This window comes from Protopterus annectens, chromosome 6.part1 (genome assembly GCF_019279795.1).
Source record: "Protopterus annectens isolate FY-2018-M chromosome 6.part1, PAN1.0, whole genome shotgun sequence".
NCBI classification, from domain to species: Eukaryota; Metazoa; Chordata; order Ceratodontiformes; family Protopteridae; genus Protopterus; species Protopterus annectens.
This window is the reverse complement of record NC_056738.1, coordinates 202817831-202841017: the sequence shown is the minus strand read 5'-3', so window position 1 is coordinate 202841017 and position 23187 is coordinate 202817831. Positions and strand designations below refer to the sequence as shown.

At 44.0% G+C, this 23187-nt stretch overlaps 1 protein-coding gene across 1 annotated transcript in view; it reads right to left on the bottom strand.

Moving 5' to 3' along the window:
* Positions 1 to 1056: 1056 nt before the first annotated feature.
* LOC122805476 (apoptosis regulatory protein Siva-like) overlaps positions 1057 to 23187 on the bottom strand; it is a 65391-nt gene continuing 43260 nt past the window's right edge. The window contains exon 4 of the mRNA XM_044075661.1: positions 1057 to 4481. Coding sequence (XP_043931596.1) covers positions 4430 to 4481 — 52 coding nt within the window. The 3' untranslated portion in view covers positions 1057 to 4429. The remainder of the gene's footprint in view (positions 4482 to 23187) is intronic.

Genomic DNA, 23187 nt, shown 5'->3' with positions numbered 1-23187 from the left:
TAACACATTACGTAATACTATATTCAAATATTTGCGATAATAGTCATCGCAAATATTTGTCGTAAAACAATCCTTGTTAAGCTAGAGGAGTTGGAAGTATTTCATTTGGATTACCTTTTATCAACATTTTGAGATGGTATTTTGTGGAAACGCCTGAAGTGAATACTGTTTGGGCGACTTGGTTTAACGTTTGTACACCATATCGGAGAAGTGAATACAGCCTTGGTGTGCAATTAATTGATATCAAAGGTACTGTTATAGCTTACAGCATTGTAACCTCTTGGTGCTAAAGTTTGCTGGATTTTTTCAAGTACCAATAACGAGGCACAGAGTTTTTGATATACAAGAACTATTCATACATCAGCGAAGCATTTTTGATAGTTGGACTCTGTGATATTAACATTATCAGCCCTAACACCAGTCATTTTTTCTTTTATAGAATATTTCATTGGACTGTTTAGACTGAGTGTTTTTGGATCAGTAGTAATTGTTTGTTTGTATAATATGCACAATGTTTCAAGCCTTTGGGATTTATGTAATTCATTATCATTATTCACAAGACTGTGTGTTGTCTTTGTGACACAGCCTTTTGAAGTAGAATCAGCTCTTACATACACGATCCATTACATGCAACTTAAAATTATGCCTAGAAAATATCACAGCAAGAGGTTGTCCCGTTCGATTCTCGGCTTGGGTCGGGAGTGCCTTAAGTTGTGTGTGGAGTCTGCATGCCTCCCCCCCCACGGTCGAGTGGGCGTTCGAAAGACACGCGTTGAATGGGAGTGCCTTCGTTGAAGGTTGGGCGTCGGGCTGGCAACTCGACACCATAAAAAACAACTGCCAATCATTAGCGGACCGGAGTTCTGCGGTGGCGACCCCTAACTGGGAAAAGCCGAAAGACAAACAACGTTAGTCAATTTAAAAGCAAATTATCCCTGTTTCAGTAATAAGGCACACGGATTAATTTATTTAATTGTTTTAAACACTAATGTACAGTTGCAAGTAGCTTTTTTCAATAATTCAAAACTGTAAAAACAAAAAAAAAATTCAAGAAAACATTTTTTCTCAAAACTTTATTCGAGCAAAACTACAGATCTGTGTTGTAACATACCATAAATATTCTTAGTTAAAAACACAATATAAAAATAAGGAAAAATACACATCCAAGTTTTTTTTTTTACAAAACTAAATACATTAGTAGAAATATACATATACATTTTATGTGGCTGGATTATACATTTATACACACACATACATATACAAATACACACACACACACACACACACATGGAAAATTGTCATTTACCCTTCAATCTATAAGCAGGTGCTGAGAGAGAAAATAATGGAGTTATTTCCACATTAACTAGGTGATGCAAGTATTAACAGTGAACAGTCCTAGGATTTTGCCAGAGCAGGAAATAAAGCCATCATTTTTGGGAAATATGGATAAGAGAAATAGGGAACATTTAATAAACCCCTTCCTTAAATACTTGTCTGTTTGTAAGCTTTCATGAGAAAACTTTTGAATTCTAAATCATTTATCCTGTTATCACCATGCAAATAAACTTAACAGACTGTTATTCTCTGATCTGTATTTTGCCACTATAGTTTGCAAATTTATGAGCAATTATATGTAGCAGGAAATTCTATCAGTCGTTGCACAAAGCTTCGAAGGTTATCACAGTCATTAATATGTCTTTCAGACATTTAAATGCAAGCTTCTACCCTCAAAAGAGTACAGTAAAAGTTGAAGCATTTGTTTATTCAGTTAATTCATTTCATTTTCTTCCACATTTAGTGGTGATGGTTGCACTGCAACCCAAAACTGATGCTTGACAACTTTTACTGCTATGAATGCAATTTTGACCATTTTTTTAACTACATTTGTTAAAGATGATGCATGGTGAAACTCTCCTCCATGTGGGAGATACCAAAGGACTCTCCCCTACGCAGCCTAACCAAAGGCAAGTTAGAGCTCTGAAGATTTCAACAAAAGTTTCCAACAAGTTTCTGACCTACAGAAATTGAGAGATACATGCCCGAAACCCTTCCAATTTTCTAATGTACTCAATTTAAGTTGCACTGCTTACTGGTTAGCAAATGTAAGCACGGATTATGGTCACATGTCCTGAGAAAGTGTTTATTTCAGGAAACTACAACAAACAGCAGTTTTTCTCAGTCACATATACTGCCAAAGGGCTAGAAATATTTAACTTTTTTCTTGTAAAGACTAAAAACTAACAGCATAAAGCCAGATCACAGTTAAAGTACTCAGATAAAATGTTTTTACATTTCTTTTCTCTGATGATTATTTCAAGGAGCTGGCAAACACAGCGAGCTCACACATTACAGGCAAGAAAGCAGATAAAGAGCTACCAATTATAAATCAGATGTGGCAAATTAAGTTTTTTCATAAGGGTGAAGTTTTGCTTAGGGAATGTTATTTTCGTTTTCATATTTACTAAAATAGCAGACATTGCATTACTCCACAAAACTGTCCATTCAGTGTTACCCATTTTACTAGAGAATGCAGACACAGGAACATAGACAATATCTTTTACTGGAAAAAAATGGCCTTAATGTTCAGATACTTGACCAACAGAATTTTACCCAATTATGCTGTTATTCAGAATCTTAAGTGATATAACACCATTGTATTTGCTCTCTCCACCTTTCTCTCATTTAGCTAAACCACAGCCTGTTCAGTGTATTAACTGCATGCAATATCCACATTTTAACACTACTACTCTGTTGGTAGCCCGTGCCCTTCTCTTCATTGTGAACTGCACATTATTGCCATTTCATATTTTCTGTTAACCAAAACCTCTGACAAAGACTGCTTATTTACACAGACTAAGCCTACAAATCATAACTTGATTCCTTCTCTGGATTTAACTACATACACTCACACAGTCACCGAGGTGTAGCGTGCATTTTTCAAGATTCTTTAGCCTACTGGAAATGAATGATTTACTTCCCTTTCTAGGCATAACTCACCATAAAGTACTGTATTTAATATCAGTAACAACTCCTGACAAGAACCTCATGCCAGCTTAAAAGCTTGAGTAACTGCAAAACCTATGTTGGTCCTATAAAAAGGTATTACATCACATCGGTGTTCCAGTGTCTGTTTTCTGCTGGTGGAGCAAAATGACACGTCTTCAAACATCTTTTTTTTTTTTCGCTATGCTAGAGCTAATACTAAGAATGGTGGATGTTGGGGTACAAAAGCTGTGGTTCACAATTTGACTCTCTCCCAGCACCCACACATGTAGTCTAATAGTAGATTTATAGGTTTCCACTTCTGAAAGGTATGAACAAACAGATAAAATGGCAGTAATTTTCCAAACTACCTCACTGCAATGGCTAATACTAAGCCTGCTACTTGCTCATACACTATAATTTCGTATCCATGTGCTTTGCTGTTTTGATGGTGTCAAAATACAACATAGCTGAGCTACTTGAAATAAAATTCAGATGACATCAAAAGATGGTGAAGGGAAATGTCATTCAGAAGTGGCACTTGTATAGACAGAAACAAAGGGTACTTTTACTGTAAAAAGACGAATAATTGCATACAACTGAGTACTCTGATTCAATAACTGCATAAAGTGAACAGTGCAGATAATGGTAATTTTGTGAAACAAAGCACATGTAGACAAATAACTATGGTTGGGTCTCCCAAACAACCATTTATTAAAGTCCACTCATTTAGGTTCAGATTACCAAACAAATTCCAGATTTTTTTTCTCTGTGCAGAGCTTCATTTCCACATCACCTCTAACAGGGGCACGTACCCCAAATCCTCTAGGAAGTATAGCTAGCTCTGGGGCTTCCAAACCTTACAGGAAAGTTAAAACAGGAAAGTACGTTTTTCAGCTGGGTTGGAATGAAAATACAAATCATTATGTCTTTTAATGCACTTGTAATTGCTTAAAGATTTTCATATATTGCTTAACCACTGCTTTTACCATATCTATCCAGGAACAGTATCAGTTCACAGTTACTCCTGTTTAAGGGTGAATCTCATTCCATGTACCTTTACTGTTAGAGGACCAAGGAATGACAGATGTGCCTCTAACTGCTGAAAAATGAAAATTGTTCACCTTTCAACAGACAAACTAAAAGTAATGGATTGCCAGATGTGAAAACACTCATTACAAAGTGGTAAGTAATGTCTGTAAAAAAAGTTAATCATATTTCCTTATATTACACTTACACCAACAAATCATAGCATACCCACAACATAACCAGCCAAGTTTGTTGTACAGTATAAACAGCAGCAAAGGAAATATTTGGTTAAAAAGGTGCATTCTGTACAAAAGTGCCTTCAAGGCATAATTTATTGGGTACAGGTTCCATTAGCTCCAGGAAGATGGTGTTAATTTGTGAAGATTAAACAAGTAGATATCCATTTCCGACTTCCCACCTAATGGTCTGTGCATTCACTGCAGATCATAGTTTCATCCCGACTTTCGTAACTAGAAAAGGTAATGCAAGGCACTGTAAATCTTTGTATATTGAAGAGTAATTGAGTCTATTTTAAATAGAAATAAAATAATTTGCTGCTTTTCTAGGTTCTCAGATGTTCTGCATTCCAAACTTACATTTGGTACATGTTCCGTCTCTAACCTTCATAAAGCAAATGGCTTCCACATACAAATTCAGAAACTACATCACAGTCTGTTACAGCCAGCACAGCAAGATTAGGACATCTTAAAGAAGACCTGCCCAATAAATGCTACATCTTAATGATCTTCAAATTTTTCTGCTGCACCTCAAAACCAGTAAGTGCTGTAAAATCTACCCAGAGTCTGGGATGTGAGAGTTTGATACAGAGTTGTGCTGCAAAACTCAAGATTATGCAACACTGTGGGCTGCTTCCCAATTACTGTATTCTGCACCAGTGCTTTGGCAAATCAGGCCTATCAGGCCTCTGCACGGCCTGCCTTGTAAAGACGTCCTGCTGTAAAAGTAGCACTATTTTATGTCCTCCCAGATGTATCCCAAAATCAGGACATAAACCAGAAAAAAATCAGCATTTGGGTACTTTAGCCCCTTCTTGCTAAAGACACCCCACATGTATTTAGGACACACCTCCAAAAGATGGTCTGGATACAATCTAAAGACATCTTAACTCACACAAATGCTATAAGAAATTGCCCTTCAGTAACTCATCAGCACCCCAGGTATTTTTTTTTTTTATCACCACTTGAAGTACACAGTTAAAGATTCATTAACAATTTTCTCATATTCTCTTCCTTTCCTATCCTAGGCTAGGTATGGCTGAGACACATATTAACGATGTTGCTTTTTACTGTAGTTCCCTGACTTCAGTGTACTGTCTGCAATTTACATTTCCATGTGTACTTCATTTATTGAATGTAAAAACTGTACCCGTCTATCCCCAGTGCACCCCTCCCTCCAACAGAGCAGTTGCTTCTCTGAATGTATATATAAATTATTGGAACACTGCTTTGTACAACATTCAGCAGCATCAGGATGCACTTTTGTTACCCCTACATAGGTTACAAATGGCAAATAGACAAGCTGCCTCCCTCTCAAGAACCATTTACCATAACATTATGGTATATTATCAGGCATCAACAGTATTTACAGCTGCAAGTCCCTTTATGCAGCCATTAGAGATATAACAGTGCCTTGTCCACAACCTCTGCTTAGCTTAAATACACCATAAGCAACACTCAGTGCATCTGGCTAATGACCGTCCAAGGTTACACTTGCCAATAAACCTAAAGACACATTCATTCACTCACTTTTTTGGCAAAGCATCAGCTAGTAATACAGAACACAGAACTCCTCCTTAAAACAAACTAACCCACGTGAATAAGGGGACAGTGAAAGGGATAGCTAGACTGTGAGGAGTCAGCCAGCCATTGTTAAGTATCACATGCAGCTGCACTCCACATCTTTATACCCGTTCTCAGAGCACGACATCAATAAGTAACATGCCTTGTAAAAGTGCTGTAGTGAAAATCCCTTCAGCCCTTTTAATGCAGTCTCAGGTCGCAATGTTTGGTACTTAACATTTGATGATATGGCTCACTTCCAAACAGAAACTGAAGAAAACCCTCAAAAGCAAGCTGCAGGAGCTATAGAAAGTGCAGTTGTGTGCACTTACCATAAATGTAGATGTTAGAATGTATTCACTGTTGCAGTCATCACATTTGGGGTATCCCTGCCAGGGTTGCCCTCGGCTGATCCAAATACCACAGACTTAGTATTTTTGCGTCTATTGAGGACTGACGTCAGGTCCTCAATAATATAAAGTAATGCAGCAGACATCATTACATCAGTTTTTCTTGCCCTAACCTGTCAGGAGCCCCCAAGTAGGTGGCCAGGTTCTGATGGAAGAACCCCACCAGTGGAAAATAAATACCAGTATGTCCCTTGTAAGGAAAGAACAAGGAAGAATGGTAATAAAATGAGAATGAGAAAGAGAAGAAAGTGGGATGTAGGGAGTGAAACCAGGACTGCAACAGTGAATACACTCTAACATCTATGTTTATAAGTGTACACAACTGTACTATGTTCTTCGTGCTTCACTGTTGGAGTATCACATCTGGGTTAATTCCCAAAGCTGAGGAAATGGGTGGAGGCAGTCAAGGAAACTAGGGGCTGGCTAGGATGCCCTGAAAGACTGCAGAGGCAAACGCTGCCCTGAATTTGGAGTAGGGAGGCAGGTGGCAATGCTTGGTAAAGGTGTGAACAGATGTCCAGGTGGCAGCCTCCAGGATGTCCCTGGTGGGGACTCCTCTGAGGAAAGCTGCAGAGGTGGAGGCTGCTCTGGTGGAGTGCGTGTCCTGACCCCCCCCCCCCGGGGGAGGCTTTCCATGCTGTTTGTAGCAGAAATGGATGCAGTGTGCTATCCATTTGGAAATGGTTTGTTTGGAGATGGCTTTGCCTTCTGCCCCTGTAGCAAAGTTAACCAGCAATTGATAAGACTTTCTGAAGGATTTTGTCCTGTCCAAATAGAATCCGAGCTGTCTGTGCACATCTAGAAAGTGAAGAATCCTTTCCCCCTTGTTCTGGGGATTAGGAAATAAGGTGAGCAAATTAATGAATTGGTTGAAAGCCACACTGGACACCACCTTGGGCATGAAGGATGGGTTAGTTCTAAGCGATAACCTGTCTGCATGGAAGATGAAGGGTTCCACAGCCATGAGTGCTTGCAGCACAGACTCTTCTGGCCGAAGTGATGGCCAAAAGGAAAGCCTTAGCTCTGCAGAAGAAACTGGTTTAAAAGGGGGGGGGGGTGAACTTTTCCAATACAAAGTTAAGGTCCCAAGCTGGTGTTGGTGCCCTTCTGGGTGGCCTCAAGTTGCTAGCCCCTCATAGGAACTGTTTGATCAAAGGGTGTGAGAAAAGGGACTGCTCAGAGTGAAAATGAGCAGAAATAGCAGAGGCATGAATTTTTATAGAGGAGAAAGAGGCCACTATATAGTAGGTCAGCTAAGTAATCCAAGATGAGAGGGAGGGGGGGCTGTGCCATATTGGCTCCATTAGTCTGGATCCAGGTGCAGAACATTTTCCATTTATCAGCACAAGACTTTCTAGTGCTAGGACATCTGGCCTCACAAATAACATCCAGAACCGGTTTACCGAGGTTGGCAGATTGGTTTGGGGTTGGGTAATAAGCCAAGCTGCCAAACTGAGCATCTGCAACTGGGGATGCATGAATTCCCCTTCCCTCTGTGTCAGGAGGTTTGGAATCCGAGGAAGATGCCATGGGGATAGGCTGCGCAAGGGGTACCAGTGTGGCCAGGGCCAGTCTGGAGCTATTAGAATGGTCCTTGGTTTTTCCTCCCTTATTTTGAGCAGTACCCTGGGGATGAGAGGTAGAGGAGGAAAGGCATAGACCGATACATTGACCCAGGGGAAGGACAGGGCATCCATTTTCCAAGCCATGCAGTGATGCTCCCTGGTGCAGAATTTGCTGAGATCTTGGCTGGTGTTGGAGGCAAGGAGGTCAACCTTCAGGGTTCCCCATTTCTGAGTTATTAGGGTGAAGGTACTTCTGCTGAGTTGCCACTTGTGTGGGTCCAGAAGATTTCTGCTTAATTGGTCTGCCAGAGAGTTGAGAGAGTCTGGTAGGAATTGTGTTAACAGGTGTAGTTGTATGGCAGAGGCTGTGTGCCAAAGGGTCATGGCCAGCCGGCATAGAGGGTAGGAGAGAGTCCCTCCCTGCATGTTTATGTACCACATCAGAGTGGTGTTGTCTGTTTTGATCAGAAATGTCCCTGGAGAGAAAAGGGGCTTGAAGGCTACTAAGGCGTGCTGCACAGCCATCATCTTTTTGATTGATGTGCAGAGGGATTTGCTGTGGGCTCCATTGGCCCTGTATGCACCCCAAGCATAGTTTGATGCGTCTGTGGTAAGGGTCTGGGCGGCAGGGGGTGGGAAGAAAGGCATTCCCTTGTTGTGGGAGCATGCTGTTGCCCACCAAAGAAAATCTTTTCTGAGGCAAGGAATTATAGGTGGAAGAGTTTCCAGGTCTTGACAGTGTTGACACCAAAGGCTCTTTAGGTACCACTGAAGTTTGTTTCCTCATATGCAGTCTGGCATATGGAATAAGTAGTATGCAAGACGCCATGAACCCCAGAGCTTGCAGGATCTTCCTTGCAGATAGCTGGGGCCTGGTGGCTAGTTGAGAGAAGTAGGCTGTCAGGAAAATTTGCTTCTCTGCAGTAAGATGCGCCATCTGGGATGCTGTGTCCAGACTTGCTCCCAGGAAGATTATTCTTTGGATGAGCACCTGTTTGGATTTTTTTTCGTTGATTGTGTACCCTAGGGAGGTTTGTAGGGTCTTTACAAAGGCCAGGTGCTTGAGCAGCTTTTCCTGTCTGTCTGAATAAGGCAGTAGTCTAAGTATGGGTAAACCTGAATGTTTCTTTGTCTACAAAAGCAATGGCTGGAGCCAGACATTTTGTGAACACTCTGGGAGCAATAGATAAACCAAAGTGAAAAGCAGAGAACTGAAAGTGTTGAGATCCTGTCCTGAAGCGGAGATATTTCCTGCATGATTCCCTGATAGTAATGTGGAGGTAAGGCCTCTTTTAGATCTAGGGTGGCTAGCCAAGTGTCCTTGGAGAGCATGGGTAGCAGCTGCTGGGGGGTGAGCATTTTGAATTTTGGGATCACCAGGAAAGTGTTTAGAAAGGATAGATTGAAGATGGGGTGCCAGATGCCCCCTTTTCTTGGCACCAGAAAAATTCTGGAGTAGAAACCCTGGCCCATCTGTTCTGCAGGAACTTGCTCTACTGCCTTCAGAGAGAGCAGGGAAAGGATTTGCTTTTGAGCCTCTGCCCACTGATTTGGTGGTAGATCTGGGAATCCTTTTGGGGTTGGAAGGGTGTGGAAGTAAAATTTGTATCCCTGAGATGCAATGTTAAGAACCCAGTCGTCTTTGGTAATGGTGGCCCAGGTGCTTCAGTGAAAGGAGTTTTTTCCTCCTAGGGGTAAGTGAAGGTAGGCAATGGGAGGGGGTGGAGGAGGTGAGTCATTGTGAGTTCTTACCATAAGGAGGTGGCTTAGACCTCCCTGGTTTTCTAGTTGAGGTAGTCCACTGCTTAGATCTCTGCATTCCCTGGGGCTGCTGTCTGGGGGGGGGGGTCTGGTTCCACAGGGCCTAGGTTGGGCTGGTTTACTGGGAGCAGGAAAGGACTAGTGTTTTGAGGGACAATGCCTGCTGGACCTGCAAGAAATCCTGTTTGCATAGATTTTGCTTTTTCTCCCATTTTTTTAGGACCTCTTCTGCCTTAGTGCCAAATAAGTCATATTTGTGCAAGGGGGCATCCAACAATTTAGATTTGACATGGTCTGGCAGGACTGTTCCTTAAGCCATGCATGCCTTGTAATGATGGATCCAGTGACTGCTGCCCTGCAAGAAGCTTCTAAGGCATCAAAACCACAGTGTAAGGTGTGTTTAGTTACTTGACTTGCAGAATGCATTAACTCTTGTAAATCTTTAGATTCTGCCCAAGCAGGAAAGGAAGACATTGTTTGTTTAAGGAGTCACAGGGTATATGTTGCTGAAATTTCAGCATATGGAACTGACAATGCAGTGCTCAGATGGCAAGAGTAGCAGAGGTGTATACTTTACCCCTTCTGTCCAATGCTCGGGAATACCTGTCCGAGGGGATGGGATTCTTAGCAGAGGTTGCTTTAATCCCTTTTGGTCCTTGATATTTGTGCGAGTCAGGGACTCTATAGTACCAGTCTGGTTTTCTGGGAACAGGAGGGAGGAAGGGGGGTCAGGTGTCAAACTGGATTAGAGGAAAACATCCTCCACAACATCCAGGACTGGGGGGGGTGGCCAAGGGTCTGTGTTGTGGGATCTAAGAATTCATTGAGTCTCTTTAGACTGAGGGTAGTCCTGATTCTTGACTCTTCTATAGGAAATGCTCCCTTAAAGTATGCAGGGTTTCCTCAAATGAAAAATCCTCTGGGGAGAGGCTGAAGGAATGGCATCCTCTGCATCAGAATCCTCATAAGTGTAGAGGGGTTGCATGTTTTCATATTCACAAGCATCAGATTCATCTGACTCCTGTTCAGACAAACCTACAAGGGACAGATCTCTTCCTTTTGGAGGGGGTAGCTTGACTTCCTCTGATCAGCATAAGGTCTTCCGCCATTTTAAGCATTTGAGACTGAGGCAAGGTAGCAAAGAGCATGAGAGTAGGTCGGTTTTTTGGGTAAGGTTCGTACCCTGGGCCCAAGAAACTCTGTAGTTTTAGAAAGAACGGTAGTCACGAAAGAAGACGTTGGTTTGTGTTGAGATTTAGTAGTGCAAAGGACTTTCTCGGAAGCCAGTGCCTGCACAGCAGCTCTGGGACCGATCTGAGTTAGAGATGACCGCAGGATCCTTAGTCGAATAAGAGTTGTGTGGCATACTGGACTCCGAAAGTGTCTCGGTAGCAGCCTGCGAAAGCACCTCACTGAGTACCGGAGAACTGACGACTAGCTTAATGGAAGCGTTGTCAGTAGGTTTGGATCTGTGCGGTCTGTCTCTGTCTTTATCTTTATGTTTTTTCAGATCTGCTGTTGGATGGCTTACTGAAGCCATATCAGAATTAGAGGACTGTAAGCAAAAATATCTAGCTACAATAAGGGCCAGACGATGGATAGTTTTGGTGTTGAACAAAGCACAGAAGTGACAACTGGGGACGTCGTGGTATGGGCCTAAGCAAGTGATGCAGTAAGAGTGGAAGTCTCTGTGTGGTATTTGCTTTCCACAGGTGAGACAACTATTAACTTTTTCTAACATTGGTTAGTGCAAGAGAAAAAGGATCCCCAACGGGGTACTTAGCTTTAGAAGACAAACTTCAATTCGGTAAACAAAACTCAGGTAGCAGCCGACTGGTACTCTGGCGAACTGCTTCTGCTTCGGGCTCCATGGCAAGAAAGACTGATGTAATGGCGTCGGCTGCCTTACTTTATACTACTGATGACCTGACGGCAGTCCTCATGCGACAGCAACCGATGCAGAAATACTGAGTCTCTGGTATTCGGGTCAGCTGAGGGCTACCGTGGCAGGGATAACCCAAATGTGATGACTGCAACAGTGAAACATGAAGAACATCTGACAGAATGTACCTGATGGATTCTTGAAAGGTTTTGCTAACAGCATCATGACAAAATGAAACGCAACCAGCCCATCAGGTTCAAAACCATCCAATTACTCTTGGGAAGTAATAAAAAAAAAATTAATAGTCACTCCACTTGGTGAAAAATAGAACTCTTAAAAATACCCCTTTGGGACACAGTACATGCACATTAATGCTTTTACAAGATAACAGCGTTTTTGTCTCCCAACAGACTTCAGATGGAAAATGCATACTGAGTTAAGATCTCTGTATATACATTTTCCAACTGAAGAAGTCTATTGGACATTATCTTGCAAAAGCTCTGTACTGTGACTCGAAGGGGTATTTTTTTAAGAGCTCTATTTTTCACCAAGTTGAGTGCCTATTAAATATTTTTTTATTGCATCCAGAGGTTCTTGTGGGCTTTTTCCAAGTGCTTAGAGTTTTCTGAAAAGTGTAGTGGTTTAAAGCACTGTAGCCCAGTTTTGCTTACTCTTGGGAAGTCCCAGTTTCATAGATGCAAAGAAAAAAAAAAAAAGAAAAAAAATTAGCCGGACTTCCTAAACTCTAATCTCCCAAGTATATGCACACTGCTGTCTTGTATTATTATGCAGTGCAAGATTCTTTTTCCACCCTACCTTGGCATAACTTTTGGCATGAAGTCTGCTCCATGCTGTAAGGGGTATAAAGTCTTGACTGATTTTGACAACCTATGCCTGACCAGAAGTGACAGAAAAGAGACAACAGGTGAGGGTGGGAGTGAGTTGCTGACACCAGCTCATCCATCCTGAGGAACAGTGGGGGTCTTACTGCTGCAATGCTGGCACTCTAGTGGACAAAGTTCACAATAAGCAGCATGGATTGGGGATGGGTTCTCTTGAGGTTACCTCGACAGTGTATGTTGCCTTTGCAACACATGTGGAAACAGGCACATGTTGGAAAAGAGGTACTGAAGGCCCCCTCCATCCTGTGATGTAGACACACGTCAGTTACAAGAGACAGAGAGAGGGGCAGGCTACAGTTAAACAGAAATGCTCCTTAGTTCTGCAATATGAATAAAACAGCTCAACTGCGATGGGGCTGTAATGCAGTTCTCCTCCCTGGGGAAAATTAAGGGCCATCCTTAAATGCAGATAGTACTGGCCTGGGGATGGATGAAACCAGACTCTCAGGCTCCTGGGACAAGGACATGCCTTGCCACAACAGCAGCAGGACACAGAATGCCTTTGCCTACCTGAACGATGGGACCCCCAGTGAGGAATGATTGGGTTCAATACCTATAACAAGAAACTGGTGGTCAGAAGGCAGGAAGGGAAAAACATATTTAAAAACTAACATGAAGAAGGGTAAACAGATGGCGCCAATCTTTGTGAAACAGCACATACAGCTTATGACATAGAATACTGCGACTCTGGTACCCTCTTGGCAGAACTGGTGGCTACCAGCAGTTCTGTCTTTCAAGAAAGAAACTTGAAAAAGAACTGCAAAGGAAGGCTCAAATGGAGGATTTGAAAGCTCTTCAAAGACAAAATTAAAATCCAAAAGATTGCCCTTAAAGAATATCTTCACCTCCAGTGTAGACACCAACATAGGCTCCCATGGAAGACAAGTTGATAACACCACAAAATGAGGCTTAGCAGAGGAATAAGACAAGCCTTTGCTTACTAAATGTGGCAAGCAATCAGATGTTTTTGGGAGATGAGCCAGTACTGGTCTTCATGGTCTGCTTATTGCTAGAACTAAGACAAGTCTGGAGTAGAATCCATACTCCTTCTCGGATAGGACCCCTGTCTAGGACTGCTGAACTCGGCATGTATTTTAGAAACAGTTCTGCATGGACACCTTGCATGACATTTAGGTGGAGGATGGGACATGCTGATGACAAAAACTGCTCTGAATTTTAATTTTGCATCTTGAACTTATGAATTCTCTCATCCAACAGTCTGTGGTCCACTCAAAACAAAGGGTATATCTACTGAAGACCCAACTCCACTGCTAGTGACTCGCATCAACCAAGAACATTCTACACCTTCATTAGATGCTCGTGTTTCACTGTTGCAGTCCTTGGGTTATCCTGCTGGCAGGCTACCCGTAGTTGGCCTGAATTCCAAAGTCTTGGTCCGGCATCGGTTGCTGTCGCCTCTTCCCTGACGTCAGTGCATCAGGGGTATAAAAGATACAGCAGACATCATTTTCTTCAGTCTTTCTTGCCGCACGGTGACCGAAGCAAAAGTAGTTTGCAAGTGCTGGTCGGCCGACTCCTGAGATTTTCGAAATTGAATTTCAGATCCAAAGTCTTCTATAAAGCTAAGTACCCAGTGTTGGTTAACTTTTTTCTTGCTCTAGACTGATGTCAGAAAAAGTTAATTGTATTTCTTGTGGGAAGCAAATACCTCATAAGGATCTTCACTCTTACTATATTCCTTGCCTAGGCCCTGACCACCACGTTGCTAGTTGTTGGTTTTGTGCTAGATTTAACCAACGCACTATTAAGCGCCGGTACGATTTTGCTTTTCAGTACTTTGGCCGAAGGTTTAACTACATAATGCCGTTGGAACAGCCGACGACTGGAGTTCATAAAAAGCGCAAGGAAAAAGAAAAGGACAGGCATCCAAGGTCCAAAACAGACTAAACCTCTTCTAGGCCAGTCACCGGTTCTCAGCGAGGTGCTTTCGCAGCCCCCGATACCTGCTATCGCAGAGCCACAGGCCACCTCAGATTTGCACATGGAGACAGCTAGGCCACTGGATACTCAAGGTATTGGGCCTTCGGAAACAAATCCCTCAGATGGGTCTGGCGCCGCTGAGCAGGCATCAACTTCTGAGGGTGTTTTCAGACCTACACAGCTTTATATCAAGCTAACTTCAGCATCAAAGACAAAGACTAAAACAGTTTTAAAGACAAAGAAACAAGTACAGCACTCTCCAGGACAGACTTACATGCCCAGGAAACACATGCTCAAAATGGCCGAAGACCTAATTACTTTATTAGGGGTTCCCATCCCCCTCCTGATGAGGCCTAGGCAAGACACTGAATATGATTCCTCCGATGAGGTTTCCATTTCCTCTGACTCCTCTTCAGAACAGTGATACTCTATTCCTCCCTATGAGGATTCTAATGCTGAAGAATCTATTCCTTCGGCTTCTCCTCCTGAGGATTACTCATTTGGGGAAACCTTGCATACCATGAGGGAGCATTTCCACTGGGAGAGACAAGATTATTCTGATTCTAAGAAAAGGCTGAGACTTTCTTTTACTACCTTAGCTAGCACAGACCCCTTGCTATTCCTCCTGTTCTAGACATTGTAGATCATGTATTTTCAGAGGCCGGCCTGTCTCCAGACTCTCTACCTCCTGTACCTGCCAAGCCAGACAGATACTACAGGGTTCCAGAGTCTCATAAATTTCTATATAAAAACCCTGCAGCTGACCCAGAAACTATTTCACAGGGTCCCAAAGGGGTCAAGGCTGCTACTGCAAAAAACCCTGTCCCGTCAGATAGAGATTCTAGGGCACTGGACAGATGGGAAAAAAATTTACTTCTGCTACCTTGGCTGTAAGGGCTTTAAATTGTCAATTTCATATGCTTAAATATCAGCAATATTTAATGTCTCTGTTAAAACAGAAAATGTTGACAAATTCTGAATGTGCTGAGAACAAGGAATTGCAGGATTTATTGCATGCAGCTGAACAAGTGGGAAAACATACTTTGCAATGTGGTTATGATTCACTGGAGGCCTCTTGCAGGGCCGCTGTAACAGGATCTGTCATTAGAAGGCATGCTTGGTTAAAGGAACAGACTCTGCCTGATCATGTTAAAGCAAAATTATTGGATGCTCCATTACAGCATGATACTTTGTTTGGTGTTAAAGAAACTGGAGGATAAAGCTAAATCTATGCAGACAGTGAAGGATTTCTTACAGGTTCAGCCACCCAGATTTAGCAGGAACTGGCCTTCTAAAAATTAGTCCTTTCCCGTGTCAGACAGGCCACAAAGAGGCAGATACAGACGCCCTAGAGGCAGACAACAGCCCCAGGGCTCATACAGGCCCAAACAGTGGGATGCTTCAACCTCCAAAAGCGGAGAAGACAAAACACAGCCATATAGGAAACAGTCCCAATGACTTCCCTCTGCCAATGCCAAACATTTATCTTTTGGTAGCACCCTTGGGGGGAAAGCTAGCACTTTTTTCACAAAATTGGCACAGGATTACCCAGGATAAATGAGTCTTAAATATAGCCTCTCAGGCTACAGGTTCCACTTTCACACCCTTCCAAAGGCAAAAGGTATGCCAGACCTGCCACACAATCAATAGGCAGAGGCACAAAACCAAGCTTCATCTCTCATGGGCATGAGGGCTATTCAGCCAGTGCCATGACAAGAGCAGGGACAAGGATTTTACTCAAGACTTTTCTTAGTACCAAGAAAGGACAAAGCATGGAGACAGATTCTGAACATTCTAAATACTTTTCTGGACGTTCCGAAATTCAAAATGTTGACTCTGCAGCAGATTCTGCCTATGCTGGGCAAAAAGGCTTGGCTTGTAACTTTGGACCTCAGAGAGGCATACCTGCATGCCCTAATCAGACAATCTTGCAGAAGATACCTCAGATTCATAGCTGGCTCAATGCACTACCAATTCTCTGCACTGCCCTTTGGCTTATCTACAGCACCCAGGGTCTTCACAAAATGCCTGGCACCAGTAATTGCATTTTGCAGACAGAGAAATTCAGATATATCCCTGCTTGGATGACTGCCTTATTCAAGCAGAGGTCAAAGACATTCTACTAAAGCATCTGCCGTTTGTAAAAAAAATTACTAATTTGCCTAGGGTACACAGTAAACGAAAAGAAATCAAAACTAGTACCCTCTCAAGAGATAACATTCCTGGGTGCAAGCTTAAATACAACAGCCCAGATGGCTCATCTCACGCCAGACAAAGGCAACTTACTTCGAAAACATGGCAACAAAGACCCTGTTATTTGCAAGAAAAATTCTGCAGGCTCTGGGCTACATGGCCTCCTGCATTCTGCTAATTCCATATGCAAGACTGCATATGAGGAAACTACAATGGTACCTAAAAAGTGTTTGGACTCAACATTGCCACAGCCTGGAATCATTAATTTCACTCATTCCCTGCCTGCAACAGGAGTTTCGATGGTGGCCACAGGCCTGTCACCACAACAAGGGACAGCCATTCACTTTACCCACAGCCAGGCAAACACTAACAGATGCATCAGATTATGCCTGGGGGGCCCACATGGCAGGGAATTGTATTCAGGGCACATGGCCCCCAAAACAAAGGCATCTACACATCAATCAAAAAGAGATGCTAGCTGTGCAAAATGCCCCGACAGCCTTCAAGGACCTTCTTCATCCAGGACAGCTGCTGATAAAGACAGACACCACAGTCATGTGGTACATAAACAAGTGGGGGGGGGGCACACATTCCTACCCCCTCTGCAGACAAGCCATGATTTTGCAGAACACAGCAGTGACTTACCCAAGTACACCTGCAAGCATAATTCCTGCCAGTAAAAACAAGTGCTCTGGCAGACGAACTAAGCAGAAACCTCATGAGTGGAAACTAGATCCACAAATCTTCAGCATAACAAGACAATGGGGGACGCCCAGACATGGATCTTTTTGCCTCCCCTCAACTGCCAACTTCAGTGATTCTGCACAAGGACTTATCACAAACAAGCATGGAAAATGTATGCTCCATCATTCAGCTGGAACAATCTTACAGTATATGCCTTTCCTCCATTGCCTCTCCTCCCCAAGGTACTCCTAAAGGTCAGATGAGAAGCCACAAATGATTCTGATTGCCCCAGATTGGCCATGCCAACACTGGTACCCAATCCTAAGGATCTTGTCCCAAGGCCCAGCCTGGACAATGCCTCAAATTCCTCATTTACTGACCCAACAAAACAATCAGATCCTGCACAGCCAATTCTGAACTCTAAATCTAGCTGCCTGGCAGATACTGTAACCATTTAGAATACACCTCTCTCTAAAGGATGTCATTTTGGAGGCCAGGCCAGAAAATCTTATGCAGAAAAATGGAAGAGATTCTGTGCTTGGAATCAGGAACAAGGCACTGACACGCTTGTTCCAAATATTCCTCAGATTTTACAATATCTAACCGAGATGCTGGACAAAGGCCTATCCTTCTCATCAGTTAAGATCCATGCCTCTGCCATTTCAGCTCATTACAATACAGACCTGCCTGCACATACACAGACAGCTACGCTTCTACTTGGACAAAACTAAAGCTTTCAGAAAGCCTGAACAACTTTTAGTGGCATATGCTTGCAGGATCACAAGGAAAGGCCATCTCAAGGCAGACTATTTCAAAATGGATAGGACACTGCATTCATTTCTGCTATTCACATGTTAAATCAGTGCCTAAGGGCATTAGACCACATTCTACCAGGACAGCAGCCACCTCAGCAGCCTTCCTCAGAGGAGTACCAACCAAGGATATTTTGGAGGCTGCAACTTGGACTTCAGTGCACACTTTTACTAAGTACTACCACTTGCCTCTTTACTCTAAATCCAGAGCAGGCTTTGCCACTGCAGTCTTGCAGGGCCTTATAGCCACTCCTAATTCTATTTAGACCCAGCCACCCAACCTCAGCTTTGGGATTCAACCCAAGTGTAATGACTGCAACAGTGAAACACTAACATAGTACAGTTGTGTACCTACCATAAATGTAGACGTTCGAGTGTATTCACTGTTGCAGTCCAGGTTACCCACCCACCATCCCCCTTTCTTTGCTGGGGCTCATCTGTACTTCTCTATCCTATATAGCCTATGTGGTGTATTTGCTTGTAGATGAAGATAGTTTATTTTACTGCATACTTTTATTAGCAACGTTTTTTTTAGCCTACCCTTTTGGGGGCATCTGACATCTGGGGCAAGAAAAACTGAAGAAAATGGCATCGGCTGCATCTTTTATACCTCTGACGCACTTACGTCAGGGAAGATGCGACAGCAACCGACGCCAGACCAAGACTTTGGAATTCAGGCCGACTGCAGGTAGCCTGCCAGCAGGATAACCCAAGTGCAAAGAAAATGGCATCGGCTGCATCTTTTATACCTCTGACGCACTTACGTCAGGGAAGATGCGACAGCAACCGACGCCAGACCAAGACTTTGGAATTCAGGCCGACTGCGGGTAGCCTGCCAGCAGGATAACCCAAGTGCAATGACTGCAACAGTGAATACACTTGAACATCTACATTTATGGTAGGTACACAACTGTACTGTCTGCGTGAGCTTCCACCCACATGCTTATGAATAATACTGTCACTGGTCTGGGACTGCCAAGCTCATTTTCTAGGTCCTTTCTGGTGCCATAAAAGCCTCTGCTTACACTGGTGGTGATAAACTGACAAACCACTGACAACCCCCCCCCCCCCTATATGGCCAGTTTCAGCTACTCATTTCCATCCTTCCCTGCCCAGCTCTTCCAGTGCTCATTTCCATCCTTCCCAGCCCAGCTCTTCGAGTGCTCAATACACTAAGTGTACTCATGTCACCTGGGTCATAGTCCGAGCATTACACCCTGTCCCCAGCCCCCATACCACCAAACAACCAGGCAAAACAAGAAGTTATGTACTCACCATAACGTTCGATGTATGTAGTCCATCTCGCCTCACATTCTTACCTGTGGGTCTTACCTGTGGGTTCGGAGCCGAATGTCTGCTCTGACTCTGCCATACTTTAGCTCGAAGTCTTTCAATTGGCTGGGCTAAGATGGTATCCCATGCTGCACTGCTCTCTATCCCCAGATCTAGTTTGCTGCGAGCACCAGCACTCGCTCTCCATGCATACCACCACCTAAGGAAGGAAGAACAAACCAAGAATGAAGGGAACTCTGAAACCAGGCCTAACCTCCAGATCCTCCAGGATGGGGGAAGGTGGGGAGGTAAGTAAAAATGTGAGGCGAGATGGACTACATACATCAAACGTTATGGTGAGTACATAACTTCTTGATGTTATGTAGTCCAATCTCGCCTACATGCTTACCTGTGGGACAGAGTCCCCAGCACCTGAATCCTGGGAGGCTCAGTGGAAAATACTCCCGAGCACTGTGGAACCGAAGGAAGACCTACCCCTCTAGATACCACATCTAACTTGTAATGAGTAACAAAAGGTATGAGGAGATGCCCAAGTAGCCGCAGCACAAATATCATCCATAGACAATCTGGCTTGAAAAGCTGTAAATGTAGATACAGACCAGGTACAGTAAGCCTTCATTCGGAACGGAAAATCTCTCCCCCCCCCCCTGAAGTATAAATGAAAGAAATACAACTGGAAATCCACCTGGACAATGTGACTTTGGAAACAGGAGACCCAATTCTGTTTTCCGAAAAACTACTGATCAGATTTTCTGAGGTCCTTTGTTCTGTGCAAATAAAATCGTAATTGTCTGTGCACATCCAACTGATGAAATTTGAATTCTGCCTTGTTCGAGAACTGAGGAAAAACACTGGTAATTCAATGGATTGGTAAAGGTTACTAACTGACGCTACTTTGGGAAGAAAGGAAGGATTCAGTCTAAGAGAAACCCTGTCCTTATGAAAAATCAAATAAGGTGGTTTAATTGATAAAGCTTGAAGCTCCGAAACACGTCTGGCTGACGTGATGGCTACCAAAAAGACTGTCTTCCAAGTTAAGAATTTTAAATCACAAGTGGCTGCAGGCTCAAAGGGGGGTGAAGAAAGACCCTGTAGAATAAAGTTTAAGTTCCAAGGCATAACAGGTTCAGAGGACGAAGCAAAGTGCCTTTCAGGAAAGCCTTACAGAGTCTATGTGCCATTAGACTAGGTTCGTCTGTGAAGTGAAAGGTAGAAATCGCCAACTGGACTTTAATGGTTGCAGCAGCTGATCCCTGGTTGAAAAGCATAGAAAGGAACTCAAATACTGACAAGATTGGAGCTGTGTAAGGGTCAATCTGGCATGTGCCCAGATGGAAAATCTCTTCCATTTGCTGTAATAAATCTTCCTGGTCGAAGGCTTATGAGAGGAAGATAGAATATGATCCACATCCGGCGAAAAATGGTGAAGCCTAACTAATGACGGAAGTGGAATAGCCAAGCTGTCAACCGGAGGGTCCGAAGAGAGGGATGGAGCTGCTCTGACATGCGAGTCAGTAAGTCTGGTTGTGGATCCAGAATCCAAGGAGCGTCCATGATAGGGATGGAGAAAGGGGAACCAAATATGACGAGGCCAGTGTGGAGCAATCAGAATCATTTTCTTCCCAAGGATTGCACTTTCTGAATAACCTTTGACAGCAAAGGAACCGGAGGGAAGGCATATAGTAGACCGGAGGGCCAATCGTGGACTACAGCGTCCCTGGGTGACTCCCCCTAAGGGTGGAATAAGAGTGAAGTAGCTGCTGCATTTGGCACTGACGAGGCTGGCAAAAAGGTCGCAGCAAGGCTGACCTCACCTGCAGAAAATCTGCTCCGCAACTTGACAGTTCAGGGACCACTCGTGAGGCATCAGAATAGCTCTGCTTAGCCTGTCTGCGATCACATTGGACTTCCTCGGAATGTGCGTTGCTACCAGAAAACGTTGGGAAGATACTGCCCACTGCCACACTCGCCATGGCCTCTCTGCAAAGGGGATAAGACTTGGTTCCTCCCTGTTTGTTCAGATACCATACCACTGACATATTTTCTGAATGGATTGAAATAGTCCCGAGAGGAAGAAAGCTCTGAAGTGCTTGCAACGTTAGTAACACTGCTCTCATATCCAGGACATTGATATGCAGATGCATCTCATGCTCTTGCCACATACCTTGGACTGTCCTGCCTAGATAATGCCCCCCCCCCCCCCAATCTGGGAGGCATCCGTGGTCACCGTGGCAACCAGAGGCGAAGGAACAAAGGGTTTTCCCGCATTGAGGTTGTCGGTGTGAAGCCACCAACTGAGATCCTGTTTGCACCGGTCTGCGAGTAGAATAGGGTGAGAAAGTGGAAGACGTTGGAGACCACTGGGCGAAGAGTAGCCACTGAAGGAGCCTCATATGTAACCTTGCCAGGGGGACTAACATAATTGTAGCAGCCATCGTCCCCAACAACTGGAGGACCAATCTTGCCTTCACTCTTCTCAGGAGGGAGCAAGGTGTAAATCTGTTGTAGGACTCAGATTCTTTCCTGTGGTAGAAACGCCCGCATGAGCAGAGTGTCAAATTCGACGCCTATAAAAGGTGACACACTGCGAGGGCAACAAGGCAGATTTTTCCCAGTTCAAGGTGAAGGTTGATAGTAGCGTCTCTCGTCTGAAGAAGCAGATGCCTGGTGGTGGCAGTAAGGAGCCAGTCATCCAGGTAGGAAACACTTGGAATCAAGCGAGCAGTCACCACTGCCATGCATTTGGTAAACACCCTGGGGGCTGTGGTGAGACCAATGGGCAGGGCTCGAAACTGAAAGTGACTGGCTCCCAGCCGGAAGCGTAGGTGACTTCTGGATGCCCTGTACATCTTTATGTGGTAGTAAGCATCCTTAATGTCGATGGAGCACATCCACACTTCCTTTTCCCAACAATGGGAGAATAGATTGCAACGTGACCATTCGGAACTTGGACTTTTGCACATGGATGTTCAATAGTCAGATCCAAAATGGGTCTCAGGTACCCTGTCCTTTTCAGCACCAAAAAGAATCTGGAGTAAGTCCCTAATCCGATCTGGTCTGAGGGGACATGTTGGATGGCTCCTTTTTCTAGCAGCTTTGAAACCTCTGAAGCTGCGGAATCCCTCTGACTGGGTGGAACATCTGGGATTTTCTTGATTGGAGGGGGAGTTGACGAGAAGGGAATGATATATCCTTCGGAAATTATTCGTAGAACCCATTGGTCCTGGGTGATACCTTGCCAGGCCTCCGGGTATAGTGAGATGCGACCCCCGACTGGTTCCGTAACCAGTCGGGCCTCCCATCAGAAGCAGTGGTAGGGAGAACCACAAAAGGAATTGCGGTCTCCTGAGTTACGAGGGCCTCCTCTGCCCCTAGGGCGGCATCTACCTGAATAACCACCCCCCTCCCCTGCCTCTGGAGGGGGACTCACCTTGTGCATTGGGAAAAACCTCTGATTTCTTGAACCACATCTTCCCACCCCTCTGGGCCTTGGGATAAGGCCTAGAGGCAAGGGAAAAATGGACTCCTATGGCAGACAGAGGTTTTCCCTCTTGCTTGCACCTAGTGAGAGTGTCTTTCACCTTGCTTCCGAATAAAGAGGAACCATCAAACAGGGCATCGGTGAATGTAGACTTGAAGGCCTCTGCAAAATGACAAAGGCGCATACAGGCATGTCTCCTAAGAGCGACTCCTGAACTTGCTGCCCAACTTGTTCCCTTGGCTGCGTGAGAAATCAGCCTCATGGAGGAGTTCACAATAGAACTGAGGGTAGACATCTGAGTGTTGACTTTGAGCCACCGCCTCAGAAACGTTACCCGTTAACAGCATCTCCAAGCTCCTTTTGGAGATCTCTCTGGAGCCGTGTAAAGTGTGGTAAGTAATTCAGTGACTGCAAAGTAAAGGCTGCTGAAGAAAACGTACGCTTCCCGTACTG